The 15,067-nt window shown below is 40.2% G+C and overlaps 1 protein-coding gene across 1 annotated transcript in view; it reads right to left on the bottom strand.

Moving 5' to 3' along the window:
- LOC118341309 (integrin-linked protein kinase) overlaps nt 1-14,633 on the bottom strand; it is a gene marked incomplete in the record, with an annotated part of 14,826 nt that extends 193 nt beyond the window's left edge. Inside the window, 13 exon segments of the mRNA XM_035679532.1 lie at nt 1-1,387; nt 1,526-1,656; nt 3,170-3,269; nt 3,410-3,531; nt 3,708-3,835; nt 4,077-4,186; nt 4,282-4,367; nt 4,601-4,684; nt 4,792-4,888; nt 4,982-5,077; nt 6,230-6,395; nt 12,852-13,099; nt 14,526-14,633. Of these exon segments, the coding sequence (XP_035535425.1) occupies nt 1,238-1,387; nt 1,526-1,656; nt 3,170-3,269; nt 3,410-3,531; nt 3,708-3,835; nt 4,077-4,186; nt 4,282-4,367; nt 4,601-4,684; nt 4,792-4,888; nt 4,982-5,077; nt 6,230-6,395; nt 12,852-12,940 (1,359 nt within the window).
- Between the last annotated feature and the right edge of the window lie 434 nt (nt 14,634-15,067).

The raw sequence follows: 15,067 nt of genomic DNA, 5'->3' as shown, positions 1-15,067 counted from the left end.
AAAAAGGGAAAATAATGAGTTAGCAGGATGTTAATACCATCCCCCTTAATGTCCCAGTCACCTTCTGCTGGCAGCAGCTTCTGATGTAGCCATACACTTGAGGAAAAGCAGTCCCAATGCTTGAGAAGAAAACAATTACAGCTAACCATGAATAAATTAGTCTGGGTTGCAGTATTCATTCCTGACACTACAAAGTATTACATGTTGGATTACATAGATCGTCCATATTCAACATGAAAATAACACTTGAGTTAAACTGTTAAACATGTTGAAAGGGAGAATGACCCTTTGTATAGTTTACAGAATTCAAATCATAATAAAACTGTTAAGATTTGAAGAGAAAATAATGAAAATAAACTAGATACCAGGAATACACTTGAGTAATCTAGTTAATTACATTATTACAATTATGAGGAGAAAATCTGCAATCTTGCAATGCATTTTTTTAAGTAATCCTCACAAAATTGCAATGATCAACACTGACATGTTTGCTGCATCAAACAAAAAGTTTCTATGGCCAGTTTTACATAATGGTCAGCAGGTTGTACAGGATACAAATCAGGAGCCAACACCCAAGACAGGTCAAGCTCTACACATCACTACACAGCCAAGCTGAATGGTACAGCACTGCTAAGTACTCTCATTGGGAACACTCATTCATATACATTTTCTTAATCTTACATGTTTAAATGCTCGGTTTCAGACACTTGTCATGCTTGTCCATTTGCATACAGTTTGTTGCTGACATAACAAACAAACTTTTCCCCACAAGACAAGCTTTGAGTTAATATGCTATTTGTTTTATTAGGAGCCACCATTATTTTTCCATACAGGGGGACTTTTTAATAGTAAGCCCACTCCAGTTACAAAATAAGGCCTTAAATCCACTGAAGCAATGCAGCAGACTGTCATGCTGACCTCCACAGGTTATTCAGTCTAGAAGATTGTACTCAGTCCACGTGATTACAGGTTAGAAGATGAACAGTCAATATTAAGCTCCTGCAGAGCCAGCATCAGCGGATCAGTGACAAAGATGAAGACACAAATAAAATTTTATATCACATTGAAAAAAGAAAAAAAAAAAACAATATAAAAGAAGTGACTGCTGCTGAATTCATCTCAGAAGCAGAAGCTACAGTGGCGTCGAATGCAGCGGCAGAGTTTAAGGCAATACTGGTAAGCACCACACCACCATCTGGGGTAAAGATATCTGGTTCAGGAGGGCAGAGGAGGATTTTCACTTGTCCTGCATTTTTTCCAGGATTGGCACAATCATGTCAAATTTAGGCCTCTTTGCTGGGTCTTCGTTCATGCAGATCTTCATGAGCTTGCAAATGTGGGGTGAAATGCCGGGGGGGATAGTGGGCCTCAAACCTTCCAAGGCAACCTGAGAGCAAAAACAGACAGACGTTTGGTACTGTAGAAAAGAAATTCCTGAATGCATTAAAGCTATGAGTTATAGTTGATTTTGCAAGCATTTGCTACTCTGTTGATAATCTAATGAGCCAAAGATAGCTCCACTAACCTTCATGCCAATTTCCATGTTGGACAGGTCAGCATACGGCACTTCTCTGGTCACCAACTCCCACAGCAGGATAGCGAAGCTCCACATGTCTGCTGACCGACGGTTGATCTCTTCGGGCTTTTTCTGCAGGGCTGGAAATCACAAAGAGCAACAAGGGAAAGTTATGCAGAGCAAACACACTGAACTACCCCCAGGGGTTCCCAAGCTTCCCGAACCAAAGTCCTCCAAAAAGCATTGGTGGGTCCTCCAAAAAGCATTGAAAAACCCTGAACCAAACAACAGGCAGTGCCTCCCTCTACCTTCTGCAAAACGTTTTTATTATTATGCAGTGTGGTGAAATATTCATTGAAATATTCATTGACAACCAGGGAACTGAACCGTATGTGGAACAAAATTATCACAAAACAAAATCATTCACATCATTTACTTCAGTAATCATCAATTCTCAATGAGTGGTATCATAATCATAATACAGCGTAATCATGAGGAACTACCTTTACAGTTTGCATTTGCTTTAGTAAACTGTGGTAAAATGTGACACTGGGCTAAAGAGGAGACGGTGTAAAAGTGCTTGGTAACCTTAGCGTCCTCAGTAGAGTCCCTTAGGCTATATGGAAATAGATGACGGTAAAGTGAGGTAACTTATCTCTGATATGATGCAATTCATTTCACAAAAGCAGCAGGTTTATAGCAGATAGCAGGAAACGGAAATGGAAATAGACTTGTCAAATAAACCTTTTTCTATTTATCTCCTAAAATGTAATGTCACCTTGAATATATTTACTCAGTCTCCCTTTTTCTATATGAGTCAACACAATGAAGTGAAAATATTCTATCATGAGGGCTTGGCTAAATGAAAAAGAAAACAATGATAAAAAAGTAAAACTAGGGCTGTCATACACAAGTACTTTAGAAATTCCTCTGTAAGAAACCGGATGTGGTTTGTTTTGGTAACAAAACCATATTTCATTTAAGTTAAGATAATATATTAAGATATAAAGAGAAATATTATCATACTGTCCCAGCAATACCAGTGATTGACAACCCTCAGTGTCTGTGTATCCAAATTCAATCTAAAACTCCTTTTTTCCCCACAAGATTTGGGGATTTCCATCTCTTCCAATAAGCGACTACCAGAAATAGTTAATACATAAATCTTGACATGACAACATACATTTATAGTTTAAATGTTACAGAGACATCCTTGCTGAAGATTTGAAGGCATATTGTAATTCACCATAACAAAATCTGTACATTTGTGCCTTATCAAAAGCAACGCTCTCTGTTTTCACTACCCACGCTCACTACCCACTATATGTATTACTGTATGGTTGTTTCTATGGTAACTGGTAAGCTGTATCCCACACAGTCTCTGCCATTCTGCTTTATACACAACTTAAAACCCTTTCTGTGGGTTGCTGTTACTGTTTGCATCCCTGCTGCAAAGGTTCCCTGGTTATTTTCATATTCTGTAACCAGCTTATGTTTCAAACTTGCTCTGATTTTACTGTATCTCAAAGGGAAATCAGCTGCAGATTAAATTTAGTTCAGAGACAGTGCACAGTCCCTGCATCCATCATTCACGCTGGAGCTTGAGTGGTTCCAGCTGTCACTGTGGATCTGTGCTGTATGAGTGATGCCTACCCTCGGGCGCTACCCAAGCAGGCGAGTACATCCTGCCAGGACACTGGAAGGAGAACTTGACGTCTGCCATGCTGATCCTGGCTGTCATATCTTCATCTATCTGTGGAGACAAAGAACACTGACTCAGATAGGAAAGAACATCACTTCCTTTTTCGGCAGTTTTCTGGGTTTTTTAGGCGACACAATTTTCTTTGATCCTTACGATCCTGAAAGCTATGCTGAAACCACACTTCTTCTTACCATGACGCTCTTGCTGTTGAGATAGTGGCGAGGGATCATGGGTTCAAGTGTGTGTAAGAAGGCCATTCCACAAGCAATATCCAGAGCAAACTTCACCGCCTGCGTCTGGTCCACTACAAAGTCTGACAGCAGGACGAGTGACAAATCAAAACAGGTTTCAGCCACCCGTACTTTCACCACATAACAGGATGACAGTTACTGTACAAAAAGTGATGGCAACATAATGACAAATGCACAAGTGCAATAAATCACAAATCCCTGCAAGTACGGGCTTTGTGACCAGAGTAGAAGTACTCACTGGTGCCTTCATGCAGCACGTTGTAGAGGGAGCCATAAGGCATCCAGTGTGTGATGATGATGGGGTGAGGGGCGGGAGGAGACTGACATGCTCCCAACATGGGTAGGACATTCGGGTGGGAAAATATCCTGGGATGTGGCCAGAGGGAGGGAGGGAGGAACAGGGAAGAGAGACAGACAGACAGACAGACAGACAAAAAGAGGCAAACCCACAGAGGATTTGACATAAACAAACGGCTTGTGTGAGATGCGACACCCCCAAAAAGAAAGAATACGTAAAGTTTGATTCAACACAATGCAAACAGACAAATGAGTGACCACGACAGCGCAGAGCATATAGGCTGTAGAAAAGTCAGTATTAAATAATAACCTGAGTTTGGGATACTCCTCATTGAAGTCTCGGCTTTTCCTTGTGGTCCAGTCACGGACTTTTAGCACCTTAACAACAACTTCATTTCCTTGCCAGCGCCCTTGCCACAGCTACCGATGAGAAAGACATACAGAAAAAGTGAAGTGAATGACCTTTAACGGAGCATCGGCAGAATGGAAAACAAGAAAACAAGAATATAAAGTACCTCTCCAGACTGGTTCTCATTTACTTTAGCCAGGAGAGAGAGCTGTTTGTAGTCAATTCCTGCATGTTTGTTCAAAGTGCCATTGCCTAAAAACACAAGATTGAGACAAACATCAGTGACAAGTCAAAGCTCAGACAAAAGATGCATTATTCCTGTGAAATTCAGCACAACAGCATGCAGATGGAAAAGCAGTGGAAATTTCAAACGCCACATTAGGACCGGTTGGGAGACCAGCCTGGAATATTTTTCCCTTTCATGCAGCACTCTAACTGATGGAAAGTGGTCAGCGAATAAAGCTTTATGTGTTTGTGGGACTCACGGGGTCGAGTCCTGGTGGTGCCTTTCCAGAACGTGTCCTTGAAGGGAATTTTAGCTAAACTCTGTCCCATTTTCTCAGCTTTGTCTGTGCGGTGGAGGGACAGGGAGAATTCAATGAGAAAATTGAACACAAAGACAAAATACATTTGAACCTGCTGGAATGAGGTGAGAGGCAATGGAGAGTCAGGATACCTCTGAGGAGTTCACGCAGGTGGGGTTTAGCTTTGTCCATGGGAGTTTCCCCATATTTGTTGCAGATGCTCACCTGAGCCCCATTAGTCACAAGGTCCTGAGAAAGACAGATTGTTTTCAGCCACATTTTTAACAGTTTGTCGAGATGGGACCTTGTCTCAGCGTTATCACCACCAGGGGGTGCACTAACCTCAGCCACTTGGTCTTGGCCCCAGAAGCAGGCGTAATGCAGTGGTGTGTTCCCATGTTCATTGGCTGCATTAGTGTCTGCTTTGCACTGGATCAGCTAAAAGAGAAGCAAAAACAAAGGATTACATGCAAAACAAGACTGGCCAGATCTTGTTTGGGCTGTATACAGGGATGAGTGTAAATGCTGCCAACAAAAATAATGGAGGTTGGTCTTGCCTGTGGATACATACCAGAGGTATTGAGACATGCCTATCATTAAACTCAACTGCCTGGCAGCTATTCTAAATCAGACACCCTCGAGCACAAGCCTGACATTATGGCATACTCAGAGATACAAGATATCCTTGCATTTTATCAGAGACCAAAATTAAACAAATACTTTAATTTGACTGGTAACTTTCAGTGTTTTTACCTTTAGTGTTTTACCAACCAGACCTGCTGTTTTACAAAATCTACTACAATACTTTTGCAGCCACATGCAGCTCCACACACCACAGTGCATGTTGCAACTCCAAAAGTATACCTTACATAGGCTTTAAACAGGACATACAGTGTACACATGTGATGAATCTGAAAAGGCTAAAGTGGAATCCTGCAGGTGCAAACACTATGCATGGATGAATCCCTGTATTTCTGGTTTCATTGCAGCTATTGATTGTTTTCTGCCTTTTGTGAAGTTTGAACATATTTTGGTGTCCCGTTTGCTAACCTCTTTATGATATCCATGTAAAAAGAACAAATAGCTGTACTTAAAGGCCTATATGCAGATAGAATTGATATCTATATCTTGAGCAAAATAACTACTTCTTACATTGCTTGTTCTTTACAACTATAATAGTAAGCACGTTTTATAATCATACTTGCAGCCATTACCTTACACTTTCCCTCGACACTGACAAATTGCACTCCCTTCAGTTTAAAATTGCTGATGGAGAAACTACAAGAACAGACAAGACCTTAGTCTTTATAATTCATGTTCAAGTGACATCATTTCAGGTTTCATAATATCCTGCATGTATGAAGTAAACTTGAAGTGAGACACCATTTTGCTCTGTGAGATTTGTGCGTGCAAGAAGGAATATGTGTCAGCTTTACAGCCCTGGTGTCAGTTTTTGACTTGATTTCATGTTTAACGTTACAAGATCTAATCTGACAAATAGACAATAGAGAGATTGTCAGTTAGTGGATGACCACAGGAACCAGGAAGGAACCTCTTCCAGCACCACTGTGTGCATGTGTTTACACAAACCTTTCCCACAATTTCGCGATGTCCATGGCTGGAGGCCAGGTGCAGAGGAGTGTCGTCTCCACGGTTCATGACGTTAATGCGAGCCCCTCTCATGATGAGCATGTCCACCACGCTGGAGCGGCCCTCCCTGCATGCCCAGTGGAGAGGGCTGAAGCCGTGGTCGTCCCTACAGCGAGAGAGGAGCATTCGTATTCAGCACAGGTTTCACAAAGACCTTCAGCACAGCAAGGACTTAGAAGAACCACAGGGCAGGCAGGAAAAGTTTATGACTCGAGGGAGAAAAAAGTATACCACCAACTTCAGCCCCTCGGCTATCCAAATTCAATTTCTCCCTGCAAACAACTCTGTGGTTTACTTGGCACAAGGCCAAGAGGTACAGAGTGGGACTGTTTTTTGGAGCATATGGGTTTTTCTTTGACAATCAAAATACCACTTTTCAAATAAAGACAACAAGTGTGCATTCCAGAGAAACACTGGTTGGTCAACGTAGAAAATACATATCAGTTCAATAAGCTGTATTGTTTATGGTCTATTATATATAATCTGTTTATAAGACTTAAAAATAGCCTCAGTTGCCAGTTTACGGGGTACACCTATCCAACTAATGCAGTCTAATGCAACAGTCCTGTAACACTGGACTCAATAAACTGGCAACTGAGTGCACTTAATCTGAAACTGCAGCATTAAGTTGTACAGTCATAATGAGGAATTTGTTTATTTATATTTCTGTCATCTTCCTCTGAAAAAGAAAAAGGAAGTTGATGCAACTCAGACTGAGACAACAGCTAATAGGCCTCTGGCACTCATCATTCCTCTTTGTCTCTGTGACACTGGCAGCGACACATGTAGGACAGTGGCCTCGATTACATGACAGAGTGACTGATGGTGTACCTCCTCGGAAAAGAAGAGATAAAGACTGAAAGATTAAGATGCAGTAAGTGACAGAGAGTCAATCAGGAAAAGAAAAAAAAGAAAAAAGGCTCTGCATTCGCTGCAGCCCTTATAAGGCCCAGCGAGACTTCCTTCAGCAGCACTGCACATGCATAAACTCCAGCTGTTGTGTGCGATTGTGTCATTCTTCATTTCTCTACTCTCTCCGCCTGGCTGTGGTCACCTCCTCCTCCTCTCTTACAAAGTTCCTTCCCTCATCAGAGTCTCTCCCCTCCCTCGTCCTCTCATTCAAATCCTTCCTCCCCCTCTCAGTTCCACTAAAACAGCTGGACTGTATTGATGATACATTCCACTTTCCATACACTTTCCTTTTCCATGTGGGCTTTACTGTTCGTCAAGACACAGAACAATCCTCCAGATAATGAAGTTATGCACTTGCTCTGAAATTATGAGTAGGCAGACAGAATAATAATGTGATCTGGGAACTGAGGGAGTATTATGAATCTGCAGGAATCTGAACCCTCTGCCCGACCCGCCATCAATTCACTGGCTTGTATTCGCACATCCTGCAGAGCTCTGCTCAAAACAGCATCAAGAGCCCCACAGAGACCCTCAGTCCCACAACACACTTCTATCTGTGCATCTGGGTGACCTGCTGCAGTCACAGCAGATCTGCTCTCAGAGGCAATTTCCTCTAAGACCAAAAGGCCAAATCTTACAAGTTAATTAGCCTAAGTTTACAAGAGAAAAGCTCCCACAGACTCACCTCTATGGTTTTATTAGTTTTCTGTGTTAAGCTTGAGTCTGTTTCGGGGAGCGAGCAGAGTTGTGAAGTCAATGGCTGTATCCTTTAAAGCATGTGTGCACAAATAAACAGAATTACCACCATACTTATTGTATGAGCTTAGATTCACAGTTTGCACATAACTAGAGCTGAAACAGTCAATTCATTGATTGCTCAATCCACATAACTATTGCACTTTTAGTTGATTAATTGTTTAAGTCTTTTATCAACGCTCCAGTCATTCTCTGAATCCAGCTTCTACAATGTGGTGATTTACTGCTTTTCTGTGTTTTATATCACTGTTAACTGACTTTAAGCTTTGGACTGCTGGTTGGACAAAAACACACCAGGTACTCTCTTTCTCTTATTCTGTTTATCATCAGAAATGATGTAATTTTACTTTTCTTTTTTGTTTTTTAATTAATCATTTTTGTGTATCAACAAAATAGTGCATTGTTGTTTTTCTAATATCATTCAAACCTAATTGCTAACAGACTTTTTAAAGATTTTTAAACAAAACAAACTGCTAAAAACATGTACTACTTACACATAAAGTGAGGCTCAGGCCTTCTGTATGTGTATTTTTATTCTGGGGTCCTTTTTATAGGATAGATTTTCCCTTTAAGCTAACTTCATCCCCGCAACCCAAAGGCGCTTGAGTGCCAGGGTTTTTCTCCTGCTCACCCCCTCCACACTGGCTGCGGTAATTTATTTCAGGCACTTCCACCTGCCAACAGTGCTCAGTCTGGCAGACGGAAAAGCCCGAGGAAGAGCGCCTGTCTGCACCCTGTATGTCTCTGCCCCGACATCCCCACCAGGTCATATAACAAGCCTCAGATGAGGAAAAAGGAATTCACAGAAACATCTAACAAAGGAAAAGAACCTCCACAGAAGAGACTTTGTGTTTGTGTAGTAGGACTGACTCTTGCTGTCATTAAAGTGGTTGGTGCAACAAGGTTTTTACATTGGAGAAAATGAGTCTTTGTTTCTCGTCTGTCACCATCATGAAACACTTATGGTTCATTAAAATAATGTTGAACATACCGCACATAAGAAGAGCAGAATTTGGATCAGTATTGGCTAAAATAATGGTGATCGAAATCTCATCCTTTCTTTACTGTACTGTGTTTTGGACATTTGGTATTCGTATAAGACTACATGGACTACAGCAGTTAGTTCAATGTGTCAGACATCTACCGCTATTTAAACAATATTTAAGTAGATATAAGTCAGACCCAATGTATCTGTGACTAATACACTACCCTCAAATAATCTGCTAATGGAATTTCAGCTGATAATTAAGCCTGAACATTTAGAGCCTTTTCTGCAATAGCTGCAGACTAGAGATGTCATCTGAAACCTGGTCTGAATAAGGAGGAGAGAGTATTAAGTAGAAATCTTCTGTCAGGACTGTAGAAACCAGTGAATGAGATTAGCAAAGCAGAAAACATGGTTTGGGCGTAATTTAAGGTTCCTTATGAAATTCTATATCGGTACATTTGTAATGACCCATTCATAACATAGCCGAGCGGCGTCAGACCGTGTTAAACACAATCACTTGTGCTGCCTCATTCACAAAAGCTTCTTCTTCTAAAACCATTGCTTCCTGCTTCAACAAGCCTCTACGCCACTGGCTGCTTGTAATAGTAACCATTGCAGGGCGACAGGCTCATACTGCTGGCCCCCACCACAGAGGTTATATATATATATATAAAATGAGTATTCACACTGTAAATCTACCTCCTTCCCAAACAAGGAGGCTAGACTCTAACAACACGGTAAACTCTATAACAATTATTGCCATAACAATCACGAGTGGAAGTGGTCAAACTGTCATTCACACATGCACAGGCCTTTTTTTGGATTTACATTTTGATGAGGCCAAACACAGATAGCCATCAAAGCCACAATAACACACTCACGGGCCAAAGAAAACACAACACTGAACTCAGTCTTCTGTTTCAGACTAAATAACACAAATAGGGCACTGTAAGGAATGGAGATCGGCACAGGGCCTCGTAAACCATACAATTGTAATGAACAATATTTTTATGCAACCAGAGCTGTAACAAACTATTTTTATTTATTAATGTGGCAACTATTCTCAGTTCTCAGTTAAGCATTTGTTTTTAATAAAACATTAAGAACAGAATCACAATTTCCTAGAGCCCAAAACGACAACATTTGTTTGGACTTTGTCTGACCGACAGTCTAAAACCTATAGATATACGGTATTCAATTTATTATTATAAACGTAATTATTATTATGTAAGACAACAAAGGGCAACTAAAAACACACAACTTAAACCATCAAAGCTGCAGTAGGTAACTTTAACAATTTACTTTCACTATATCCTGACAGTAGTACATGAAACAGATAATCATCTTTAATCAATTGTTAAAATAGTTGCATTTTCTGCTAATTGACTCATTTGAGCTGAAACAATTAGTCGATTAATTGATTGAGAAAATTGAACTGTAGCTGTTTAATAATGACAGTTGTTTATCGTTTTAGTCCTTATTACAATAAAACATTCCAAACATCTTCTATATATTTAAGCTTTAAAGCTTTGTGATATGTGATAGCATGGCCGAAAGAGAAAGTAAGAAAGAAGAGCAAAGCTCTACATATAACCTGAATTTAATTTCAAAACCAAATAGTTCTAAAATGGTACCAAACCACAGATTAGCCTCACACCCACAAAACTATAGCTCACACTACGCAGCAACAAGCGCAGTGGCAGTGTAACACACATTCAGGAAGGACCAGAGATGATGAGTATATGGTAAACACTTAGGAGAGTTTGCTTTAAACTTTGCAATTAACTCTTCTGAACTTGGAGGAAATGTTGAGGGGAAATGAGTGGAGCTATTTAATACCACTGGGAGACGAATACCGGAAACACATAAGTGGAGGAGGGGAAGGTGATGTGCTCTGCCACAGCCTACTGTGCATTTCTCTGTTTAAAAACTCACTATTTGGCCACACACAAACACACACACACAAAGATTCTCTGTCTCGTCACACATAACTCTTTCAGTCCTGCCCTACTACAATAATCTCCTCCCCCCCTCCCTCTGAGTTTTGGTAGGTGGTAGACGATCCCCTTGAGGCCTGTGTGTTATTCCTTGTAAGGAGATTCAGCATTCCACTACTACTCTTAGTCAGGGCGTTACATCAGTGTAAACACACGGTCATCGAGGAGCACACTCTGACAGGCTGAGATATAGTGGGTTTTACTGGAACATAGGCAAAGTTCTGTGAGGGAATGAAAAGGCAAGAATAAGTGTGTTTCACCCACTGGGGGAGATATATCATCCGGAAAAGGGAACTTGACATGCAATCAGCTAATGGACGAGTCACATGTAGGGGTGCATGTATCCACCCTGGCCGGATGCAATCATTCAGCCGAGCAACAATGAGAAAATTAAACTAATAAAAGAGCACAATACTGCTATAAAAAACAGTAATTTGTATCCTGCATGTGCTTACTTACTTACTATACTTTGAAAATTATAATATTGTAATATAAAAGGTATGAATTCCTGTTTTATCGTTACAGCAAAAATAAAATGTACCTAGAGACATCTCTGTGCCTCAGAAGGCAACAAATCAATTCTGTTTTCATACTCTCTCCTATTGTTAATCGCATTATTACTAGGTTAAAATTAACTACCTCACTTCTGGATGTTATCACACCTCTTAAACAAATCCATGAATCATTTTCTCACATTACACAGGAAATTAGATGGTTGGCACATTACTAGTTGTATATCTTTATGTTCAACTTTGCAACAGTAATTAAAGAAAATGAAAAAAGGCGAATTATGTGTTTCTGTGAAACTTCTAAAACTTGACAACTACATCCTTTGCAAACAGATTATAACACAATCCAACTAGTTGTTACTGTGCTTCATATTCTTACCATAAATGTACTAAAACAAATCATGGGAGAAAAAGACACAAAGAGAACAGAGCTCCAAGGTACACAGTCATCATATTAAACAGATAAATTAATTCTCTCTTTGCTTGCTCTGAAAATAAACACTGGTAGTCTAAATCTAGGACAGAAAGGTCCATAAGAGAAACCTCCTGGGTGGTCATCACTACTTGACTGGTAACCTCTGCCAAGGTTTTCTTTACGGTGTCAGCTGAGGATACAGAAGCTTCTCCACACTGACTGATGACCTGTAACCATCAGATATTTTGTATAATAAACATGTCAAATCTTACAGTAGCCTGCACTATTCTCTGCATGTATATGCTTTTTTTCTTAATTTTATTTCTTCAAGTTCTAAATTTAATTGCAGCAACAACTGAAAATGGAACTAACTCTGCCATCACAGAAGGTTTCCTGTCCAAAATCGCACTGTTGAATTATCCTGCTGGCATTCTGGACATAAACATGTGCCCACAAGGAAATGGGTTCAATCACAGGCCACGATCTCGCTGGGGAATGAAAAGGCGGGCTTTCATCCTGCTACAGAAACTGGGCTTGAGAATGCAACATTTGAAAGTTAGACGCTGCAGTGTAACTCATATTTTCATGAGATTCTGATTCACCTTATCTAGCAGCACAAATTCATGTTGTGGCAAGTCTTGTGCAGATTAAAGTACAGTTGTGCAAAAGGAATCATTGGCTGAACAATTTTTTAAGGGCATCTCAAAACACTAAGATAGTGTCTGATCTTATGTCTGTAAAGATATTTTGTTTAAAAAGAATACAATTTTTTGTGTGATATCATTACTGACTAATTATTTTGGCAAGTTAAAACACATCTTTAATGACAGCAAGAGACTTCTGGACATGATTTACCAGTCAAGCTTAGGGGTGTAGGTTATTTTAATATTGCATTTAAGAGTTTGTTTTTAATCAGCATTTGATTAGCCATGGACAGAAGTGATTAATGACAAGAAAATACACAAATAAAGAAACCGTGGCTCACCCTTGATTGAGGTCATTCTCTGTATTGTCCAACCATAAGCGGACTGCCACTGCATTGCCTTCCCGGCACTGCGTAAAGATATCATCCATTCTGGCTGGTGTGTTCTTCTTCTCTTAAGGTGCAAAACTGAAGTGGGATCGATGAGTGAGGCGACCCGAGGGGTTCAGCAGGGTCCTGGCCAGCATCAGTTCCTCATTTGGGACAATGAGGCACACAGTTAGAGGGGCTCAGCGGCACGCACACAACGCCTGAAAGAGGGGACAGAAAAGGGGGCGGGTCCTCTGTTAACACGTTTTTCAATCAGTCCAAACCTCCAGGTAAATCCACTCTCGTACCGTTCTGTTGTACAAACCTATAAAAAAAAGAAAGCTAAGCAACCAAGAAACCCAGTGCTGAGTAATCTTATCCTCCTTAGTAATACTGGGTGGGTACGCAGTTTACAGCATTGTGACTCACAACACTTGGCTGTGAATAGCACCTTGTGAACCAGGGTAGATAAATATTCCTATCCGGTGTCATGCTAAATTCTGTACTCCCTTAATATTTATATTAGTATTGAACAGGGCTGCCACTAATGATTATTCCTATTATTTTCTAGATTTATCGACTGGTCTATAAAATGCCTGGAACAAAAGTGAAAAGGGTCTATAAATATCTTGTTTTGTCAGTCCACAACCCAAATATATTCAGTTTAATATAATATAAACCAAAGAGATAACATATTTAAGAGGCTGATTACAGCAATTTCTGACATTATTGCATTAAAAATGACTATTCTGAGGATTTACTGCTTTTCATTGTCATATGTGATAGTAAAACAGATAATAACCTTTGATCAAACACTTGAAGATCTTGACATTTTACAGACCAAATCATTAACCGAAAAAACAACCAGCAGATGAATCGACGGCTCAAATTTGAATATCAAGCTGTAAAATGGCATTTTAATAAACAAGAGATACACAGGGAGGGCAAGTAGATGAAGTATTCATAATTCACACAGCCTGAACTGTGATTAAACCACTTGTTGGCTAAATAAAAAGCATAACTGCAAGTCATACCTATAGAAAACAGATCACCAATTGACTACAACCACATCTTTAAACGTACAGTCTGAATAAACCGAGCACTCAAAAGATTGTAGACTGTAAAAGATAAAAGTTACAGTAGAGATGATAACACAACAACTGCAGCTGTAGTTCAACCTAACATCAATGCCATTAAAGCGTGAGGTTAACTACAATCAGCCTTGGAGGTTGACTTTTAGGTGATATAGAACAAATAATAATAATAATAATAATAATAATAATAATAATAATAATAATAAACACTGCAACACCCTGGTGTCACAGGAACGACTTCACCGTTTACAGCAGCCTCTCTGGCTGCACCAACACTGGAGAAAAAGATCATTTAAGTTAGATTATTTAGGGGAATATCCCTTCCGCTGCTGGCAGTACAAAAATGGTCCTTCACGGCACTCTTATTAACTCAAAGTGACTCGATTAGCTGCACACATTAGCTACCATCCTCCGGTTGAGCAAATGAGACACAGGTTTAGGCTAGCACGCTAACTAACTCCGTTTTTCTCTCCCTTGACTTGAGATGAGCGCTAATAAAACATTTCGTGGGTTTAAATAATCACACTGGCGCCACGTCTGCCGATACACTTACCAGGTATAATCTCCTGTTGCCGTGTAAAGCCCAGAGCAGAAGTTATTAGCAGCGTTATGTTGTCTCCAGTAGATTGAATGCGAGGGACGTCCACACCCTCGCCGCCGTACGTACGTAACGTAACGTAATTGACGTGGTAACGTTGAGGAGAGGAAGAGAGCGCCCCGCCCCCTACAGGCGGCAGGGAGAACTGCAGGCGGTCAAAAAGTCACAGCCTCAGGTTATAGTTTTTAAAAGCATCAATAAAACCCGGGTTACAGTAATGTCCATGGCCTAATCACAGTTTATATTATGGTATTATGGCCTATGGTATCATATGGTGCGTGTGGTTTTGAATTGGACATTAAAGTGAGGATGTACAAACATAAAAAGTCCCTAGGCCACTCACTGATGTCACACACAATGTTGTTTTTGTTTTATATATTATATTTCCCTCTTGTGTAGTGGAGTTGAAGGAGAAAGTGGCATGAAATTAAAGACTAATGTGCACGTATTTATTCAGGCCTATTTTTACATTCCACCATTGTCCTCAGCTGAAAATA

Source organism: Morone saxatilis, unplaced genomic scaffold (assembly GCF_004916995.1).
Source record: "Morone saxatilis isolate NCDOM2014 unplaced genomic scaffold, NCSU_SB_2.0 Contig8, whole genome shotgun sequence".
NCBI classification, from domain to species: Eukaryota; Metazoa; Chordata; class Actinopteri; family Moronidae; genus Morone; species Morone saxatilis.
Note: the sequence above shows the minus strand (reverse complement) of the source record. Positions and strands in the feature narration are given on the sequence as shown.